The 18,682-nt window shown below is 38.9% G+C and overlaps 1 protein-coding gene across 19 annotated transcripts in view; it reads left to right on the forward strand.

Annotated features, from left to right (window-relative positions):
- Nucleotides 1–18,682, forward strand: part of Nrxn3 (neurexin 3) — a 1,559,809-nt gene that overhangs the window by 723,593 nt on the left and 817,534 nt on the right. For all 19 annotated transcript variants that reach the window (XR_001235159.1, XR_001235160.1, XR_001235161.1 and 16 more), the window contains one exon: nucleotides 17,490–17,609. Coding sequence is in view for 16 of the 19 variants with exons in the window: in XM_013517252.1 (XP_013372706.1) it covers nucleotides 17,490–17,609 (120 nt within the window). In the remaining 3 variants the exon portion in view is untranslated. The remainder of the gene's footprint in view (nucleotides 1–17,489; nucleotides 17,610–18,682) is intronic.

Here is an 18,682-nt window from a genome sequence, read left to right on the forward strand (position 1 = left end):
ATCTGCTTATCCCAGAAATAGCAAAGGTTTGCTTTCTCTAGGAAGTATTGCTTGAATATGACTATGCTTCAAATTCCCCCCACACAATATCCATGCACACCTGCACACACAGACACATATGCGTGCGCACACACACACACACACACATGCAGGCTCATAAACCCACATAAAATACTTTTCCCCTCCCACTATCTTCCTAAGGTATGGTTTAAAGTGCACCTGCTACTCTTAGAACACTTAAAACATTGTATTACATTTTTTCCATGACTGTTTCCTGCATTAGCTCTAAGAAACTCGGCTCTAGGGATCATAATGAATTTCTTCTTTTATCCCCAGCACCCAGACAAACTTGAGTGTACTATAAAAGAGCAATAAGGATTTGATGAGTTATTGAGCTAATGAGTATTTAACAAAAAGAAATAAATATCATTGCACAACCATAGTGTATGTTTGTTCTTAGATTAAGGAGGATTTTCATACTTGTCATTTTGGAAATTCAGGCATATGGTATATTTTCACTGAACTTTCCTCTCCAACCTACAGTTTACTCTGATTACCAGAAAATTTTGTCACTGAAATATGTTTTTGTAAATTCATAATAACATGTAGTACTAATCTGTTATACATGGTGAACCGAATTGCATATTAGAACTTGTCCTTCTCATTCCGAGGGAACTGATGGGATCACAACACTCCATGAATAATAGCTAGGAGTACAGTTCTCTGGAAACATAGGTAGCCTCAGGGATGATATTTACATAGATAAGCAAACACATACCCCAGTTCTTTCCCTGTTTCCTTGTTACAAGATGCTGATTGATTCAGTTTGAATTTCAATTCAATCATCCCTAATTGTTTCTTTATACATTGATATGAGTACATTTGAATAATTATTGCCTAAGTTTTGGGTCAGAAACTTAAGAAATAAGTTCTGAGGGGATGTTGGCCTCTTGAAGATTGCAGCCAACATCACCACAGAACCAGTGGGAAATAAGTTATGGATACCAGGATGACCACCTTCAGTCTAACTGCAGAACATGGCATTGGTTTCCTGTGGACACTGTGGGTAGATCTCAGTCAGTGTGAGTTCAGTGCACAATCGTACACTGATACACAAATTTTCCCTGCCAGTGACATGTACCGGGACCATTCCTCTCCTATTTGCAGCATTCCCGGGGACTCCCCTGCCTTATAACCCCATCCCACACTCTCACCCAGCCTGAGTGCCAGTATAAAGAAGTAGCTTTCCTTCCTCTGCTGAAGTCCTGCACACCTTTCACACTTTCTTCATGCAGAAGGAGGTTCAGTATTATAGAGGAAGGGTTGGCACTCAGACAAACCTAGCCTTGAGTCTGTTCATGAGCTAAGTTTTCTTTAATAAGATAATTTAGTATCTTTGTTTATCACTTTATCATCTATGAAATGGGGTAATAGTACATATTTTACAGTGTTTTGAAGATTAAATATTTTTTGGTATCGAGAATTGAACTCACAACCTTGCCCATGCCAGGCATGCATTGTGCTGCTGGGCTATCTCCCCAGCCATTGAAGATTAAATATTAAACCCCAAACCAAAGTATAGCAGAGAGTTTGTTCTTTATCATCAATGTGAAGTCACAGCTCCTCATCCTGGCATTTCTGTGAGGTCTCTGGCACATTCTAGTTATGTTCTGAAATGGACAAGAATCATATTTTAGTGTTTTTATTCTTTAAGAGTGTGGAACGGAGGTAAAATCTAACAGAGCTCATTTCTGGGCTAGAGAGTGGAGAGAACTGGAAGGATGTGTTCTAGCCACAGGGGGAGGGAATAGATCATCTGGGTGGATAGTGCAATGAGGAGCCAATGCGTGTGCTCGTCCAAGATGAATCAGCCCAACAGGATACACAAAAATCTTTCCATCAAGTGTGGAATCACCATGTGTCCTTCAAATCTCTTGCAAATATTTCTGCTCAAAACACCCTTTCCTGCTTCCCCACCAACTAGTTCACCATCAACCTTCAATCTTCCAAAGTCCGGCTCTTCATTTATCCTACAGCAGCCCAGTGTCTGACACTTAATTCTCCCTGCCTTCATACTGTGCCTCTCTGCCCATAGCCATGGGAGCCTCAGTGATTGATGCCCAGTAGGAAAATCTCTGGTGCCCGTATGTCAGTTGTAAAAGATGTGGAGAAGAGCAATGACACATTCACTGAACTAAACATTAGGAAATATTTTTTCCAAATTAGGATTCAGACCCAGAGACCTGCCAAATATACCAGAATGAGAGAGTAGTCCTACTGGCTTATAAAAGGAAATGAAAATGAATATCTCAAGGGTATGGCCTTAAGCTAGATATTGGAGAAAAGAGAAAGCTTTGAAAATAAAAGAAACCTAGGAAATAACCTGGAAAAAAAGTAAAGTAATAAAACATGTTGAGAAGAGAAATGAAGGCTAGTAAAAGACAAAGATCAAATCGTAACTGATATCCTGTGGTGGCTGGTGCAGGGAGGAAGACGTGTGTAAAGGTAAAAGGTCTGAACTTTGGGAAACACTCTAATGAAGTAATGAGCAGAGAGAGAGGGAGGAGTGAGCAGAGAGGGGTTTCACAACTAGTGAAAAAGTGTGGGGGATCCAGAGATTCAAGTCCTTGAGGATGAAGCTTATGGTGAAAGGGAGAAGAGAGGACTGGAAGAACTTCATTGAACTTGATGATTTGCAAATTAATAATACTCAACTAGAGGAGCAGAGGGAATAAGGAGCTGTTGAAAGACTGGTGGGGAAAACTTGTGGGGCAGAAAGGATAAACACTCAGTCGCAGGAAGAGGGTACATGGAGTCCAAGACAATAAAATTGGTACGGTGTAGAACTGTAAAGAGTCAGGAAATGTAAAGAGCAAGAAGATGCAAAGCCAGAAGGAAGATTTCTGTAAGAGGGATGAGAGTGCCTAAACAAAGAGCTAAGAGAAAACCCGCAGGTACAGGAAAGGGGCAATGATTTTGGGGCTGGGGATTTAGCTCAGAGGCAAAGCACCTGCCTGGCAAGTGCAAGGTCGTGAGTTTGGTTCCCGGTACCGGAGAAAAACCAAAAAAAAAAAAAAAAAAAAAAAAAAGGGGAAATGATTTTTAAGTGAGATGATTCCATAGAATGTAGAAGAAAGAGGAAGTGAGAGAAGAATTTTGTCTTGGACAGGGTGAGACAGCCCACACTTTGGTAGTGGAAAGAAAGCTTTGGATTTAGTTCATGGGTGTGAAGTAGAGATTTCCTGTGTCAGTTCAACAAGCCACCCCTGGGTGCATAAATATAGAGATTAAAGTTTTAGTTTTAGATTTCATTTTAAAGAGAATAATAAAAAAGAACAATAGCAGAATACCAACCACATAGACAAAAACAAAACAAAACAAAAACAATAAAAATGATACAGGGTTTCAGAGCAAAATGATAGGAATTAACAGTGGTTGTTATATTACATACTGTTATCTTCAGTGAAGTTGCCTAGATGGCCAGATGTAGGAGTACAAGATTGATCAAACCATTAAAGAAAATAAAAAATAAAAACAAAAAAAAATTGTAATTGATACAGAGTTTCACTAGACAAGATGGTAGGAATTCACCGATGGCTGTTATGTTGCATATTGTTGTGTTCAAATTAGTTGTTCAGATTATCAGATATACAGATTATCAGATATAAGCTTGCAAAATTGGTCAAAAAGAAAAAAAAAAAAGCGTTAACCATTCCTTTCAATAATTCACTAGGCTTCAGCGGTACAGTTATCCCAGCCAGCCTTCTATACACAGATTTCAAAGAGTTTCTGACCTAGTTGGGGATATGGAGATTGAAGATTCAGTTTACAATACCATGAAATGCTCATGGGGGTCCTGCTTAGGAAGTCAACAGTGAGAGAATGGCAGATGGTGTGGTGAAAAAGACATTCAAGAGTTTCCCTGTGAGTTATAGGTTAGGGTAGGAAAAAGAGAGACTACTGTGGCAGAGGGATTGAGCCACACTGGCATTTGAGAAATATCAAAATTGGGAAACTCAAGTGCATATTTGTTAATGGAATGGAGCCTATTAAAGGTCTTGACTTAATTTCTTCTGAGGTGGGTTCAAAAACTCAAGAGTTTTAAAGGTCTTGGTGGAACCCTAGGCCATAAATTATTTTTCAAAGAGCACTGGGCTGAGGGTAGACCCAGGTTCTACTTACATAGTTATTAGGAATTTCTTCTACAACACACAGGGTCAGGGTTGGGGATTTAGCTCAGCAGCACAGTGCCTGCCTGGCAAGTGCAAGGTTGTGAGTTAGATTTCTCATACCAAAAAAAAAAAAAAAAAAAGGACACAGCATCTTAGAATTTACTTCAGTAAAAGGAAGGACTGTTTTCCATTTTCTCAAAGTGTGGTCTGAGAATCAGTTATATAACAGGGTTGAATAGTTCAGAATGGGATCTTCTTTGGAGTAAGGAGTTTTGCAAATATGATTAGTGCAGATGAGCTTGTCCTGAATGAGAGTGGGCCCTAAACTGAGTGGCTGGTGTCCTTGCCAGCAGAGGTTCTACAGAGAAGAAGGTTCTGGGAAGAGGCGGTAAAGGCTGTAGGTGGTGCAGCTAAAATCCAAGAAATACTGGGGATCTCCAGCAGCCACCAAGAAGTAGGAAGAGTGAGAGAAAGATCCTTCCCAGGAGTCTTCATGACCATGATGGTGCTTTGATTTCAGACTTCAGGCTCTTAGAACTATACAGATATCTGTGCTGTTATAAGCTATCGTATTTGTGTTACTCTACTACAGCAAACCCAGGAACCTAATACAGCTTTGTCAGTAATACCGGCGAGCTCATGAAAATCTCACTTCATTAAACCCATCCCAGATCTTCTGAGTCCAACACACTGAGACTGGAAGCTTAGAATCCAAATTCTCAACACGATCCATGTACCCTTCTTAGGAAATTTGAAAGGTGAGAATTGGTGGCCTCGATTACTTGCAAAAGAGCTCTGAACAATCTAAAAGTTACAAATGCAGGTCTATTCCTTACATACAGATAACACCCTCTCCACCAGTGAAGTATAGCACTTACCGCTCTGTGTTGATCTCAGAAGACTTGATTACGGTGAAAAATAACCAGATTGTTCCCAGAATACATGACTTGGAACATTTTTGTGTTCCGTGTTCTGGCAGCATTTTAAAGATAAAAACCTTAAGAGTTTTATATTTTCAGAAGATTTACCTCTGAGCAATTTGACAAATAATGAGATTTCGCCTAATCCGTTTCCTCCCCTGTCATTTTCTCTGTGGGTTTTTCTCGCCTGTCTTTTTATTTTGCTTTCTTTTTCTTCTCTGCCTTTCTTCATCTCCTATACACTCAGAAATTAAAGTCATATAGTATATATTGATTTGACAGTTTCGTATTCTTTATCCCGCAGGTCATGTTTGGAATATTTTATTTGAAGGCTTAATCTTTGCGTGTTTTAGCCATCCTAACAGAGGCTGTCTAATGTGGTAGGTAAGAACAAAACAGCACTGGGATGTTGAGGTTGAAATCCCTATGTTTATGTCACCTGGACAATTGCTTAGACTTCTTTCTACCTCAGTTTCCTCAAGTGTAAAATATGGGTATTAAGAAGACCTGTGCAACAATTAGCTTGGCTCACTTATGCTGCAGTGACAAGTGTCTCCCTTCAATCACAGTGTAAAGCTTTAATTCCCACTCATGCTAACATCCATCATGGTTCTGCTATCCTGTGCCTTCCTCATTTCTGGATTTTGGTTGAAAAAGTAGCCCCAACCTATCCCACCTTAGATTAGAGACAAGGGAAAAGAGAGTGAGAACCATGTGATGGCTTTTAAACCTCCTAAGTGGCCGGAGCCATTTCTGTGTATGTTTCCTTGGCTATGAAGCAAGTTATACAAAATACCTAAAGAGTGGTAGTACATACCTGTAATCCCAGATTTTAGGAGGCTGAAGCAGGAGGATCACCAGAGTGAGTTTGAGGCCAGCCTGGCACTCCACAGTGAGTTCGAAACCAGCCTGAAGTATGTACCAAGACCCTGTATGAAAATAAAAACAGGACAACAAAAAACCAACCAAACAAAAACACCTGAAATAATGGAACAGGAAATATAACTTTCTAGGAGAGACAGACCTACTAGGAAGAGGCTGATAGGAAGAGACAACAAATATTTTCTTTAATAGTGCAGTTAAACACAACAACCTTATAGAATTGATGCAAATAATAAATTAATACATACAAAGCATGCAGACAGGTGTCTGGTTCTCAGTTCTCAGTAAGGAAGATGGAAGAATCTATTTTTATCAAGGTCTACTGTGAGTAGGGCAATGCAACTAATTATTCATTCACGCTTCAGCTTAGTTTGAGAGCCCTGTGTGCATGTCAAGCACATTGCTCTTAAGAGTTGAGAAAGATACAGAACTGTAGCTATCTTTTATGTGGGAGGATAAAGGCCTTTGTCCATGTAGGATAGGTTCTGTGTAATCCTACATGAAAAGTGTGAAGCGAGAAGTAGATTTGATGACTCAGGCTTTCGGATGGAGTGAGTATCCGCCAGCCGTGCGCCGGTGCATACCTCTGAACTGGACGCACCCACTTCGGGTGCTTGTGTGCCACTTCCCAAGCAGACTGGGAGCTCCCTGAGAACAGCAGTGCTTCTTTTTGACCTTTTAACCCCCATTGTCTCCCACAGTGCCCAGATAGTATCTTCTGAACGTAGAAATTGAACTCATCTTCCTTAATACAGCCTGGGAAGGGGTGGTGATTTCATAGCAATGGTTTCCTTTTGCCTGGTGCCCCTGGCTTCCTTAGGAATTGCAGGTGCCTAGAGAAAACACTCAGCAGTCTAAAGTTTGCTTCCATGCTGTGCTCAGAGTGCCACGTGAAGATATAAAGATAGCACATGGAATTAAGTCATGGTGGCCAAGATATCTGTTTGTATCTTTGCCAAGGGCCACATTCACCGTGTTTGGAACCAGGTACATTCAAGTCTTACTCGAGTGGGGGCAAATACATTTGGACTAAAAAACTGTTCCTTTAGTTGTGTTCATGCTTTCTGGTTTTAATTTTTCCTATATGCTTGTTTTGCAAGTTTAATTTTAGTGGGTATCATAAAGAGATGATATATCTAGTGAGACTGTTCTGTAATTTCTCCTGTTTTGAAACCTATGTACATATTAGTTTAGGAAGGACAATGATCATCACCTTGGCGAACTATGACCAGGATAGAGTCACAGTTCTGCTAGTCTAGCCTCCTGAATACCCAACTGCGTAAACCAATATTTAAGAGGATGAGAGATGACCATTTCACATTGCAACTGCCTGTGTTCACAGTTGCTGTCATCAAGCCCACAAGTCCATAGACCTTGCAATTATCATTCAAAAGAGATGGGCTTTTCCCAGTCTAACCTTAAAATGTAGATGGTATTTTGGGAGGGAGATGCTTCAAACATGGGGATTGATCTAGAAATGCTATCTCCACAAAACTCTGTCTTAGGACCCTTTAAAACCCCTGTGACTATAGATCTTTATATCTAAAGCAGATATGGTAAGTATTTAGCAGCATACAGAACCTGAAGGTACTTTATTTATCAAAATTGTATCTCCAAATCCCACACATGCATGACGTTTCTATCATGAATAAACCCAAGCCGTTTAGGAGTGATTATGATCTCAGAAGTCCTTCATCATGGACAGGGAGGCATGAGGATTTCCCTTAGAGATCTATGCTATTTCCTCATAAAATCAGGAGTTGGTCAGATTTTGGTGACTCACAACCATAGCACCTTAGTGTACACTGAATGCTGATAACAGACTACCATCCCCTGCCCCTGGAACCTCAGGGACTACAGGCTGTTAGTACCTTGGTTAATTGGCAAGAACTCCACCTATTGAGTTAGGAAGCCTGGACTCTTAGTTTAATTTTCCAATTTAATGGCTTTGTGATCTTGGATATATCATTTATCTGAATTTCATCTTAAGCAAATGTTATTACCTACCTTGTTGGGTCATTACAGCATTTGAATTACTGCATGGGAAATATTAAGTGCTACACTGTCTGAATTTGTATTCCTTTGGGAGTGGAAAGTGTAACATGGGCTTGGGTTAGGGATTTGGGAGTGGGTCTCAAAGCAGGAGAGGAGGGGTGAGAGGAGTGAGCTTTGTAGGTATGAACAGCCGAGTGAGTGGGATTTTCAAGGCTCATGCTGTGAGCATTGTGCAGGTGTGGAGTTACAGGTGTTCCAGTGGGGGCCTCCTAAGATTACTTCCTAAAACAAAGGAAGTTGAGCTACTTGTCCATTAGATCCAGCTACCCATTCTTTGACAGCTTTCCCTGCCTTAACTTCTTGTTTGCCTCTTCTTGCAGGCAGGGAGGGCACCCAGGAGCTGGTTGGGTTTGAGGTTAGGGACTATCAGACTGTCTGAGCTCACAATAGCTGTCACCTGTTGCTGTGGCTGAAATCTGAGGTTTGCTGAGGGGACGTAGGGCAGGCATCAAAGGTGTCAGCTGTAAGTGCACACCAATATGATGACATTTTTCACCTTTAATTTCACTTCTACTCTACACACTTAACTTCTTTTGAACTTATTAGTAGGTTCTAAGTGTTAGGCCTGCAGTTTATTCTTGAAAATACCTTTAAAAACAGGCTCTATTTTTCATCAACACCCCAAAATTAGACATTCTAGTTAATACTGTATTTAGCTTTATGCTTTTGATTTCCCTCTATCCTTTATGCTGCCTCACCTTACTCCTCAAATCCCTAGGCTGGACAAGCCAGGAGATGAAACATATAGACCCTATGAGAACAAACACAACTTAGTGAGGAGATTTTGCAGACAGACTGACTGGTGTTTGAGTCCCACAGCCATGTGACCTTGACAGGTTGCCATGCTTGGTCTGTCTCTTGATTTGTAAAGTGCGGGTATAAAATATTAGCTTTATAAAACTAAATAAGATAATGTGTGCAAAGCTACTGGTACATCTTTGTTTGTGTTACTTCCACTCAACTAGTAGTTTTCCAGAGTGCTGCACTTTCTTCTAGCTGGAACAATGTAGTTAAAAGGAAAAGTAGTGACTTAGTTTTATTTACATCTGCTGCCTGGTGTATTTTACCTCCAGAGTTGTCTAATTCACTCTGCTGCCAAAATGCAAGGTGTAGCTCTTTTCTGCACCCCTCCTTTTTCTTCTTCCTCCCTCATTAAGTTTACTTTCATTTATTTATTCATCCATTTCAATGTATTTGGTTACTAACTGAGCTCTAAGTACTTATTACTGTGTTGCACACCTTCCTGAATTCACCTGATCCAGCTTGCTGTTTAAATGCAATGTGCGACTCTCCTCTGGTCCTCTTCCATCTTCTCCATCTCTCAAACTATCTATTTATTACCTTCTGCTCATTAGTGTTGTTTTTTCCCAATACATAGAGCACTTTCTTGATATTAGGAGCTATGCTTAGTTATTGGAGATAACAAAGGTAGCATTTTCTCCCTCAGAGGACATAGAAGTGGATTCAAAAAGAAATCTGCAGTATAAGGGACAGTGTGATCATTTGAGCAGGAAAATACAGCTGAACGACTGGAGAAGTGAATGTTCTCTGCTAGAAGAATCAGAAAAGGCTGAGAAGGGATGGATGGAGGGAGAGAGGTTATAAAACCAGTGGAGGGTGAATAATACATCTTAGTATATCTTTTACTCAAAATTGGATATACATTTTTTTATTTGACTTTTTGCTACCAAGGAGTTACTTCATAAGAAAATGGACTTAAGTTAGGAAATTATTACCAGCTTTAAGGGAAGGGTCTGGGACATGTTCTGGTTATAATCTCTTTGGCTCAATCTCCTTCCATTGTGAACTATGAGTCTTTAATGTTAATAAGATCACATAGTCAGAAAGATCCTAAATCACTATAACACTTTAAATCATCAGAAAGTTCTGAATTCTGTTCATCATACTATAACAAAAGTGGGAAACTTTCCAGTATATTACATAAAGCGATTTTATAAACACAGAGCAAAAACAATATCCACAAAAGGATCTCTCTGCTTATCAGTGGGCAAATTGCTCCCATCTCCTGAAAATTGGAGAGAGATTATCACAAGAAATCTTGCGACTGTGCTCAGTGCACCCCTGCTGAGCCGGCTGTAAATTTACGGCTTAAGGTAGAGGTTTGGCAGTAAATTGGGGGCAAGATTCCTTTTCATCTTTTAAAGAGTCCTTTATTCTTCTGGAAATATATCTCCCGGATTCATTCCATTTCAAAATTGAGTTGCTTCATTTTCCTAGCAGAGATGAATAGATTCATTTCACCCTGTGGTCCCAACTTAGAGATCTTACACAATGGGCTGCCTGTGTTTGCTTTGCTTTTGTTCGGGGTCCTCCTTGTTCCAGCTCCTAGGGATTGATAACAGTACATATCTGAAACCATGAGGGAAAGTGAAAGAGGAGAGATGGAAGGAAGAAGGGAGAAAGAGAGAGAAAAGAGGGGGAGAAGAGGTAAGAGAGGAAGGAAGGGGAGGAGAAAGGAAGGAAGATAGTACCATACACCATCAGTAGACAGTGGTGGCCTACTGCGCTAAAAAAAAGAATCAGGTAAGCACTGAACCTAACACACATCTGAATAGTAGGAACCTGCTGGAAGCTGTTATAAAGAGTGACTGATGTTCCGGAGGAAATCCCAATAGCAGGAGTAAGCTCTTTTGACTAATAAGGTCAGTTGTGCATTACTTTTTCTGGCATCTTCTCCTTGCTGGCTGAGTTCATCTGCATCTGCTCAGGTTCTCAAACTAAAATCTAAGAACCAACATTGATTTCTATCTTTCCCTTTCCCCGCTCCCTCTCCCGCTCACAATCCAGCTCCCAAATTAGTTCCCAAGTGCTGTGGATCCCGCTTCTAAAATACAACCCAAATCTCATCACTTCAATTTCTATTGCCACTTCTTATTCTAAATTGCTTTTACCTCCTGCATTTAGCCTTTTCCTATTAGATTGCCTTATTTCCATTATTAGCCTCTTTTGGTCCAGTGTACCCATGGGATGCAGAGAGATTTTTAAAGCTTACATTGGGTCATATGATCACTTTGGTTAAAACTCTTCAAGAACTTCCTATTGGGTTTTAGACCAGCTTTCAGAGCCTGTGGCATGCTAACTAGGGTCTCAGGTGGACTGGCCTCTCTCCACATGACCAGCTTCTCTCCTACCACACTCTCTGTCTCTCTCTGAGATATGAACTCCAGCTGTAAAAGGCTCCTTTCACTCATTGTTCTGTCCCTCCAACACGTCCAGCTCCTTGAGAAATTCTGTTCTTGCTGTTACTATGGCCTTGGGTTTTTGCATAGTTGACTCGCTTAAATATATTTCCTCAGAGAAGCCTTTTTTGACCACTTTATTTAATAGCTCTCTTCTCATCCAGGTACTCAGGGTGTGAACTGAGAAATCACCTCAATGAATCATTTCTGGAACATTATATAAGGTGGTATTCCTGCTTTCCACCCCAACTACTTTTCATCAAATTATCCTATTTTTTTTCCACAGTTTTTCACAAAGAATTCAACTCTAAATTGATGTTATATTCCTTAATTTGTGTGTTACTTTTCATTCTGCATGACCCCACACTAGACTGTAAGGTCTCCAAGAAGGGCAGGACTTCCTTGTATTGTACGTATCTTTCATACACAGAATGGCTCCTGGTCCCATCCTGGTGTTCAGTTGCTTACCATTTGTTAAATACATGAATACGATCTGCGACACACTTCTGGATGAGTGAGGATGATGCTGTATTAGTACTGGTGAAATAGAGTAGAGGATGAGCCTTAGGGAGGCAGATGGGAAGCCTGTAGTGGAACATATTATACATACAGGTTCCACATTGGTTTTGCTTATTCAAGCTAAATAACTACTGGTAGAGATTTATTGGGTTTTGAGTAGAAGCAGGGTCTCCAGGAGGATACATGTGCTTTGGCTGGATGGCTGCATCACTTGTCTTTCACTCACCTCACTGGGAGAGGTTTGGATAGAAGGTTTGTACACAGCTCCCTGGGCTTTCCATGCCTGTTGTAGGAATATGGCACCTTTCCCTGGGACTCGACTCCAGTAAGTAAGAGATGATGATCTAGTTGTGATGTTTTGTCACATTGATTCTAAAACTAACATGATTTAAGATCATTCATCCTATGAAAATGTTTATAAGTTTATACCAAACCAAACCAAACCAAACCAAACCAAACCAAATATCTCCTCAATCTGTTTTGGATTATGAACTCAAAGGAAATGATTAGAGCCCGAAATTTTGCAAGCAGAACATAAAATGCTGTTTTGCCTTGTTGCCTGTCTCTTTCTGGCTCTTTAGCACCATTCTGTTTTCTTCTTCACCCCCTGCTATTTCTTGTGTAATTCTCCCTCTCTGGAGAGGATAACAATAAATCTATGGTGTTCTGGCCTTGGTAAAATGCTTATCATGGCTCAGCTAGCCTAACTGAAGGTGCTGGTGGAAATGAAGGTAAGTTTTCTCTTTACAAATATCTTTGGTGTTCTTGAAATCTAACACAGTCAATCATTTTGAGCATTTATTTACCATGTCATTTGCATATTGAATTATATCCATCTTTCACTGTATCTTTTTTAATAGGGAATAAATTCCACTGAAAAATGTTTATGTATTATAGGAGTTTTGATTCATGTGAAACATGATTCTACAGGAAATTGAATTTATTACCACTTGTCTCCTTTTTTGCACAAATAGAAAGATATTCAGGTAAAGAGGCTAAATATTCAGGTTTTTCCCCCTTTCCTCTAACTCCAACCAAACAACAAAGTTTTCGAATACTCCTCACCCACTTTTCAACACAGCCATTTGGGCCAAATGGAAGGAATTTCTACTTCCTGAGTATGAGCAAAACCATATAGTTTAGTTGCTTTGGTCAGGTCTTAGAAATATGTTGATAAACAAATATGTATTGGGGGTAACTTGTCATTTTCCTCATGATATTGCTCCTGGGGGGAATAACAAAGTTATATAACATGAACAGTCTGGTTTTAAAAATAATTAAAGTCCAAAGTCCGCCTGGTGCAGATGTGTGCCTTTAGTAATGTTCAAATATAGATTCTTACTATCTTTCTTGTCTGATAGATCATTCACTCTCATTTTCTGTCTGCTAATGTCTGAGGGTCCTCTCCTCCAAGGTGTCATCCATGATTTTCTTTCAAAGTGAGCCTTTCTCCTAATGTTTTATTATTTTATTTTATTTTATTTTATTTTTGTACATTTTAATTTTATTAGTTCTGGATTTTAAAGAAGTAGGACTTCCATGGGGCTACTGCAGGATATAGGTCAAAAAGGCAACTTAGTTGGTGTGTTTCATCCATAATTCCTTGTTCTCTGTTCCCATTTATCAGAATATTAGACTATCCTCCCTGAGACAAAGCTTTCCTTCAAAGGGATGGTTCTTGGTGCGTTTAGTATGAGGCTGGATGGAGTGGGAATTTGGGTATTTCTTAAAAGTTTCATTGCAGCCTCTTTGTTCTACAGTACTAAGGACTTTAACATTCTACTCTTGAAACTTCTGCATCTCAATAATCTTCATGTGTGATTTTGCATCTTTATTCCAGACATGGTTGTTATTACCTCAGAAGTTTAACTAAAGACTGTGAGGTCATTTATTACTTTTCTATATTTTGATCCAAAAGTCATAGTCTAAACAACCTTAAGAGAATCCAAGGATTTTCTTGTGATCAATGTTTATTACTTAAACCAAAAAAGAACAGGGAATACATCTGTACATACATCAAGTATGTACCTAATTGCTGATAATTATTTTAGAAGTTATTAAAAAGAGAACAGTGCTGGAAAATTTATGGCTTTGAAAAATTCTTTAAAGTTCTTACTAGTTCCAATTTAACTTCCAACTTTAAAAAAATGTTTTCCTCCTTCTTCTTCTGGTTTGAACTGTTCTTTATGTACAGTGAAGAACTCTATATTCATTGTCTCACTGATGCTGGCTTTTGCTTGAATTTGCCAAAGAAAATCTTCTCTCCTCTGGATCCTTCTGCTGTGAAATTCTAACAGTTTTTCTTTCAACATCCAGCTTGTCTGTATTCTGCATCAATTGTTAATCCAGTCTTATTCTTGGGTCACAGATAAGCTTTGTTCCTTCTCTTTATTTGCTTGTATTTCTCACTGATTTTGAGCATCACTTTTTCTCCAATAGGACAAGTTGACCTTTTGGCTTGATTAAGAATAAGTGCTATTGACTTGTCATGTCTGGAAGCTGAGAGTTTTACAAAAGCTCACTGAGTATGGTCTCTAGCAGTATCCATTTACCTAATTTGCATGCTTCTGTCTGGTAACCTGAATAACTAATTTGAAGAGAGCAAAACACAATATAATAACCATTGTTGAATTCCTGCCATTTGTGTAGTGAAATTCTGTATCATTTCTAATGTTTTTTATTATTTTTATTCTCTTTTAAAAAAACTCACTGAGATTTATTTATTTCTTGCTTGAAAACAAATGTTGAACAAAGTTCCCTGACTTTTAGATGAGGTGGGGGTGGATCTTCTTTTCTTCTCGAGCTAATGAGAATTATGGGGCTAGAGGTACCAAATATAGGTTACAGTAGGACATGAGAAGTTTCTGATTTTTTTCACATTTTTAGTTTTTCACATTTTTTAAGTTTTAGAGTCAAACGGAAAGTTAAATATTGTGTTTAGGATGAATGTATTCACTTGTAATCCCAGCATTCAGGAGGCTGAGGAAGGAGGACTGCAAGTTTGAGGCCAGCCTAGGTTACATAGGAAATTCAAGGCCAGGCTTGATTACATAACAAGACCCTCGGTAAAAACAAAAAAGTTTAAACTTGACCTTCACAAACATCTCTGGGATACCATAAGTGCTAAAATACTTGTAAAATGTTAGCATCAGTTGAGAAACCCTGGGCTGAGGCAAAGCTTGTTTGCCATTCTGTAGCTACTATGACAATTATGTGGCAATGTCCTCACGCAGACTGTGTTTGTCTTCCTCCTTCTTTCTCTTATCCTGTCCCCAGTCATAAAAATTAGGTGGTGTGCAAACAATTGCCTAGGAACAGATGCCACCTTATGGGAGATGTTTCAAATATCCCGTATCTGTAACAGTTCTGTCTCCCTAGCCAATATCCTCTATATTGTTACTTACTTTCTTCTTTCTTATTGAAGCATTTGCATGTAGAGTAAAGGGGATAAAAGCATAAAAACACAAAAGCAGATTTGTTTGTTCTGAAAACATCTGTTCTTGTTATAAAGTATCCACATGATGTGGTCCTGTTTTCTTCCAATGCCCTCTCAGTTTGCTGCTGTAAAAGCAACTGCTACATTTAATTTAGACGAGTTTAAGGAAATAATGAGCAGTGGTTCTTAATGAGATAAAATGTAGGGAAAAATCTCATAATATTTTAGATGATATTAAAGATAAGCATGGTCACAAAAAGGAACTGAAATTGAGTATAAGATGGTTTATTATAGAATTACTTTTTCCTAAAATTTATTGCATTATTTTATGTCATTGATACTCAATTTTGGCTGTCTATTGAGTCTGTTTTACATTTCTTTACTGAATGCTCAGATTTGCATACATTTAAAAATTTTAAATACAAGTTATTTGCTGTATATTTTATAACAAAAGATACATTATCATTTTTAAAGTTTACTTCTCAGGAGGATCCCCTTAAACTTGAATAGCTACCATTATAATCAGTAGGTACATGGATATTAAATACTCAAAATTAAAGGGTATAGTTTAAAATTATCTAGAAATTTCAATACGGATGATACCATTTTTTCTTTCCTAAATAGTCCATAATACCTTCAGTGTTTGATACAAAGGAGAGAGAGAGAAAGAGAGTAGTGATTGAAAGATAAATAATAAAGCTTCCAAAATTACTTGGATTAAAATATATTGACCTTATCTGTGCGTGGTAGCTCGCGCCTATAACCCCAGCACTTGGGAGGCTGAGGCAGGAGAATCACTGTGAGTTTGAGGCCAGCCTCAGCTACAAAATGAGTTCAAGACCAGCCTGAAGTACAGAACAAAACCCTGTCTCAAAGGCAAAAAAAAAGGGGCTGGGGATTGAGCTCAGCGGCACAGCGCCTGCCTGGCAAGTGCAAGGTCCTGAGTTCGATTCCTGATACCAGAAAAACAAAACAAAACAAAACAAAAAAAGACAAAAAAAAATTGACCCTAGTTAATGGTTACCAAAGAAATAAAACATGTAGATATTAATTATTTTTAAAGCACTCATTAAAGCATCTGTGATGTACCTGGTCGTATGCTTTCTATATATGATGGATCCATACACATTCATCTGAAGTACTTCAGATGCATAACATGTGTAGGGATATATAGGCCACTTATATATTTATTTTATATATTTCATCTTTTTTCCTAAGTCATTTTTAGAGATATAGGTTTCCACATATTGAAATATTCCTGGAATATTTATTCAATGTTTTCTGTGTGAGTTCAGCTCTCCACTTAGAAAGAGGAAACTTGGTCTAAGTCTTCTGATTCTATGCAATCTTCTTTGTTTGTAAATGTACATCTCAGTTCAGTGATGACCCTCTTTCTACGGTAACCTGGCAGTAACTGCATTCTTATGCCTCAGTGTCTCCCTACCTTTCCCTCTTTTCCCACTAGATACCGCAGTGCCTTGTTGCCTCTGATCCTTTAGAGAACACTCTTGCATTTCCTCTTGAGCATCTCCAATATAGATCTCTTGAAACAGCGTGGTCCATTGCTTTACTTAGTGGTACTTTGCATGAGACATTCTTTTGAACTAAAAGATCCAATTTTGAAATTTTACATTATCTCACATTTTAGATCTTTGGATCATTTTGGAGGATGATAAAAAATAGAATAAATCTGGGGGCCCTTACATTCCCTTCAGGAGCATTACTTACAGTGGGATTTAAACTTTGACATGATTTCTACTGTGATTTCTCTGGTCACTGAATGCAGGTAGGACTATGGGTTAATTAATGCAAATGTCAAGTTAGCATATGTTGCAGAGTTCTTTTCTCATTTAATTGTTGGATACTTTCTAAAAGCCAGACTGGTGTATTATGCCTAAATAATCCTAAGATTCTAAAATAAGTCTGATGAGTTTCCTATATCTTCAAGAAATTCATTTGAACTCTAAGACTTTGAGAAACAAACAACGGCCAACTACTGATTCTTGAATATATTCACATATACATTCCCTCATCATGCCATTGCCATGTTAAAGCCTTATGTAAAGCAAGAGAGTGATTTATTTCATTAGTCTGTGACTGTCCTTAGTGTTTGAACTGAGACTTTTGCTTCTAGGGACTGTTGTGGAAGATCTTGTTGGGTCAGTGGATTAGGGGGACCTTTGAGAGGGGTACAGTCCATCGAATTGTCCTGAGTCATGTGCACCAGTGTGGCTTTGACAACCCCGATGCCATGAACACTGCTGTAAGAACTGCTTCTAACATTGGCCCCTACCACTGCCCGTAGGCAAAGGACCTGAGACCCTGTATGCGGGGCAGAAGCTCAATGACAATGAGTGGCACACAGTTCGAGTAGTGCGAAGAGGGAAAAGCCTGAAGTTAACCGTGGATGACGACGTAGCTGAGGGTGAGTACACTCGGGGTTCAACCGACTCCCCTGGATCTCTTGGATATTTTGCTTTCAAAACTTTCTGTTTTGCTTGATAGAAGTCACAAGTCACCTTCTCTGTGGATGGACTCAGGAAAAGCTAAGAAAATAATCTGCCTCTGCATTTTCCTAAGACTTTTCATCAATCTGTATTTATAATTTACTAACATCTATAACCTTACATATGGGTCTCTCTACTTAGGCACAGAGTGTAGGTCTGCAAGACACAGGTAGAGTTCTATAGAGCCTTCCATTACTCAGTAATTACAAAATCATTCATCAGTCGTCTTTCTGTGTAAGTTCATTCTGTCTGTGATGAGCAACTCTTTGGTAGAGGGAGATGAAGAACCCAAGAATTCAATCTATTACAGGGACATAATTACCTAGAACAGTACGTAATACTTACAAGGTGTTCAATAAGGTTTGGTTTAATTAATTTTTCATTTATTTAATCATTATTACCTGAATGCCAATTCTGTACCAAGCACCATTTTAGGAGGGAATGGGGATGTGGTGATGTACAAATAGGATGGATCCTCTGCTGGGTGGAAGTTACATTTAGGAAGACAATGACTGAATGACTCCATGCATATACCAAGTAACACTGAGCATGTCATACAACTCTTAAGTATCTTCTGAGAGCCTGGTATAGCTCAGCAATGTGTTAGCATTATAGAAGATAAAAAGCAAGCACAGAAAGTGCCTGTTTTTTCAAATAGTGAAGCAATATACTAGATTAGCTAAGACTCTGGTATTTGAAAATAGAAAATCAAGAAATTATGAGCTTCTAATTTGGGTGAGTTAGATTAAAATTTTCAATCCAAACAAAAGAAGCAATTGAGGTAGACACATTAGATTTATGAAAGTAGATCTAGAGACAGAATTTGATGAGTAGATATAATTGACAAGGAGTAGGGAGAAGGAGAGAAGCATATCTAAGTGATTTGTTACATGCTGCATTTAGTAAATCTACTTATGTTCCAGTACATTGTATGCAGAATTCTTCCCCATCTGGGAAAAGAAAACTTGGAGAGGCAGAGGGGGTTATGGAG

Source organism: Chinchilla lanigera, unplaced genomic scaffold (genome assembly GCF_000276665.1).
Source record: "Chinchilla lanigera isolate Chin_1 unplaced genomic scaffold, ChiLan1.0 scaffold00037, whole genome shotgun sequence".
Lineage (NCBI taxonomy): Eukaryota > Metazoa > Chordata > Mammalia > Rodentia > Chinchillidae > Chinchilla > Chinchilla lanigera.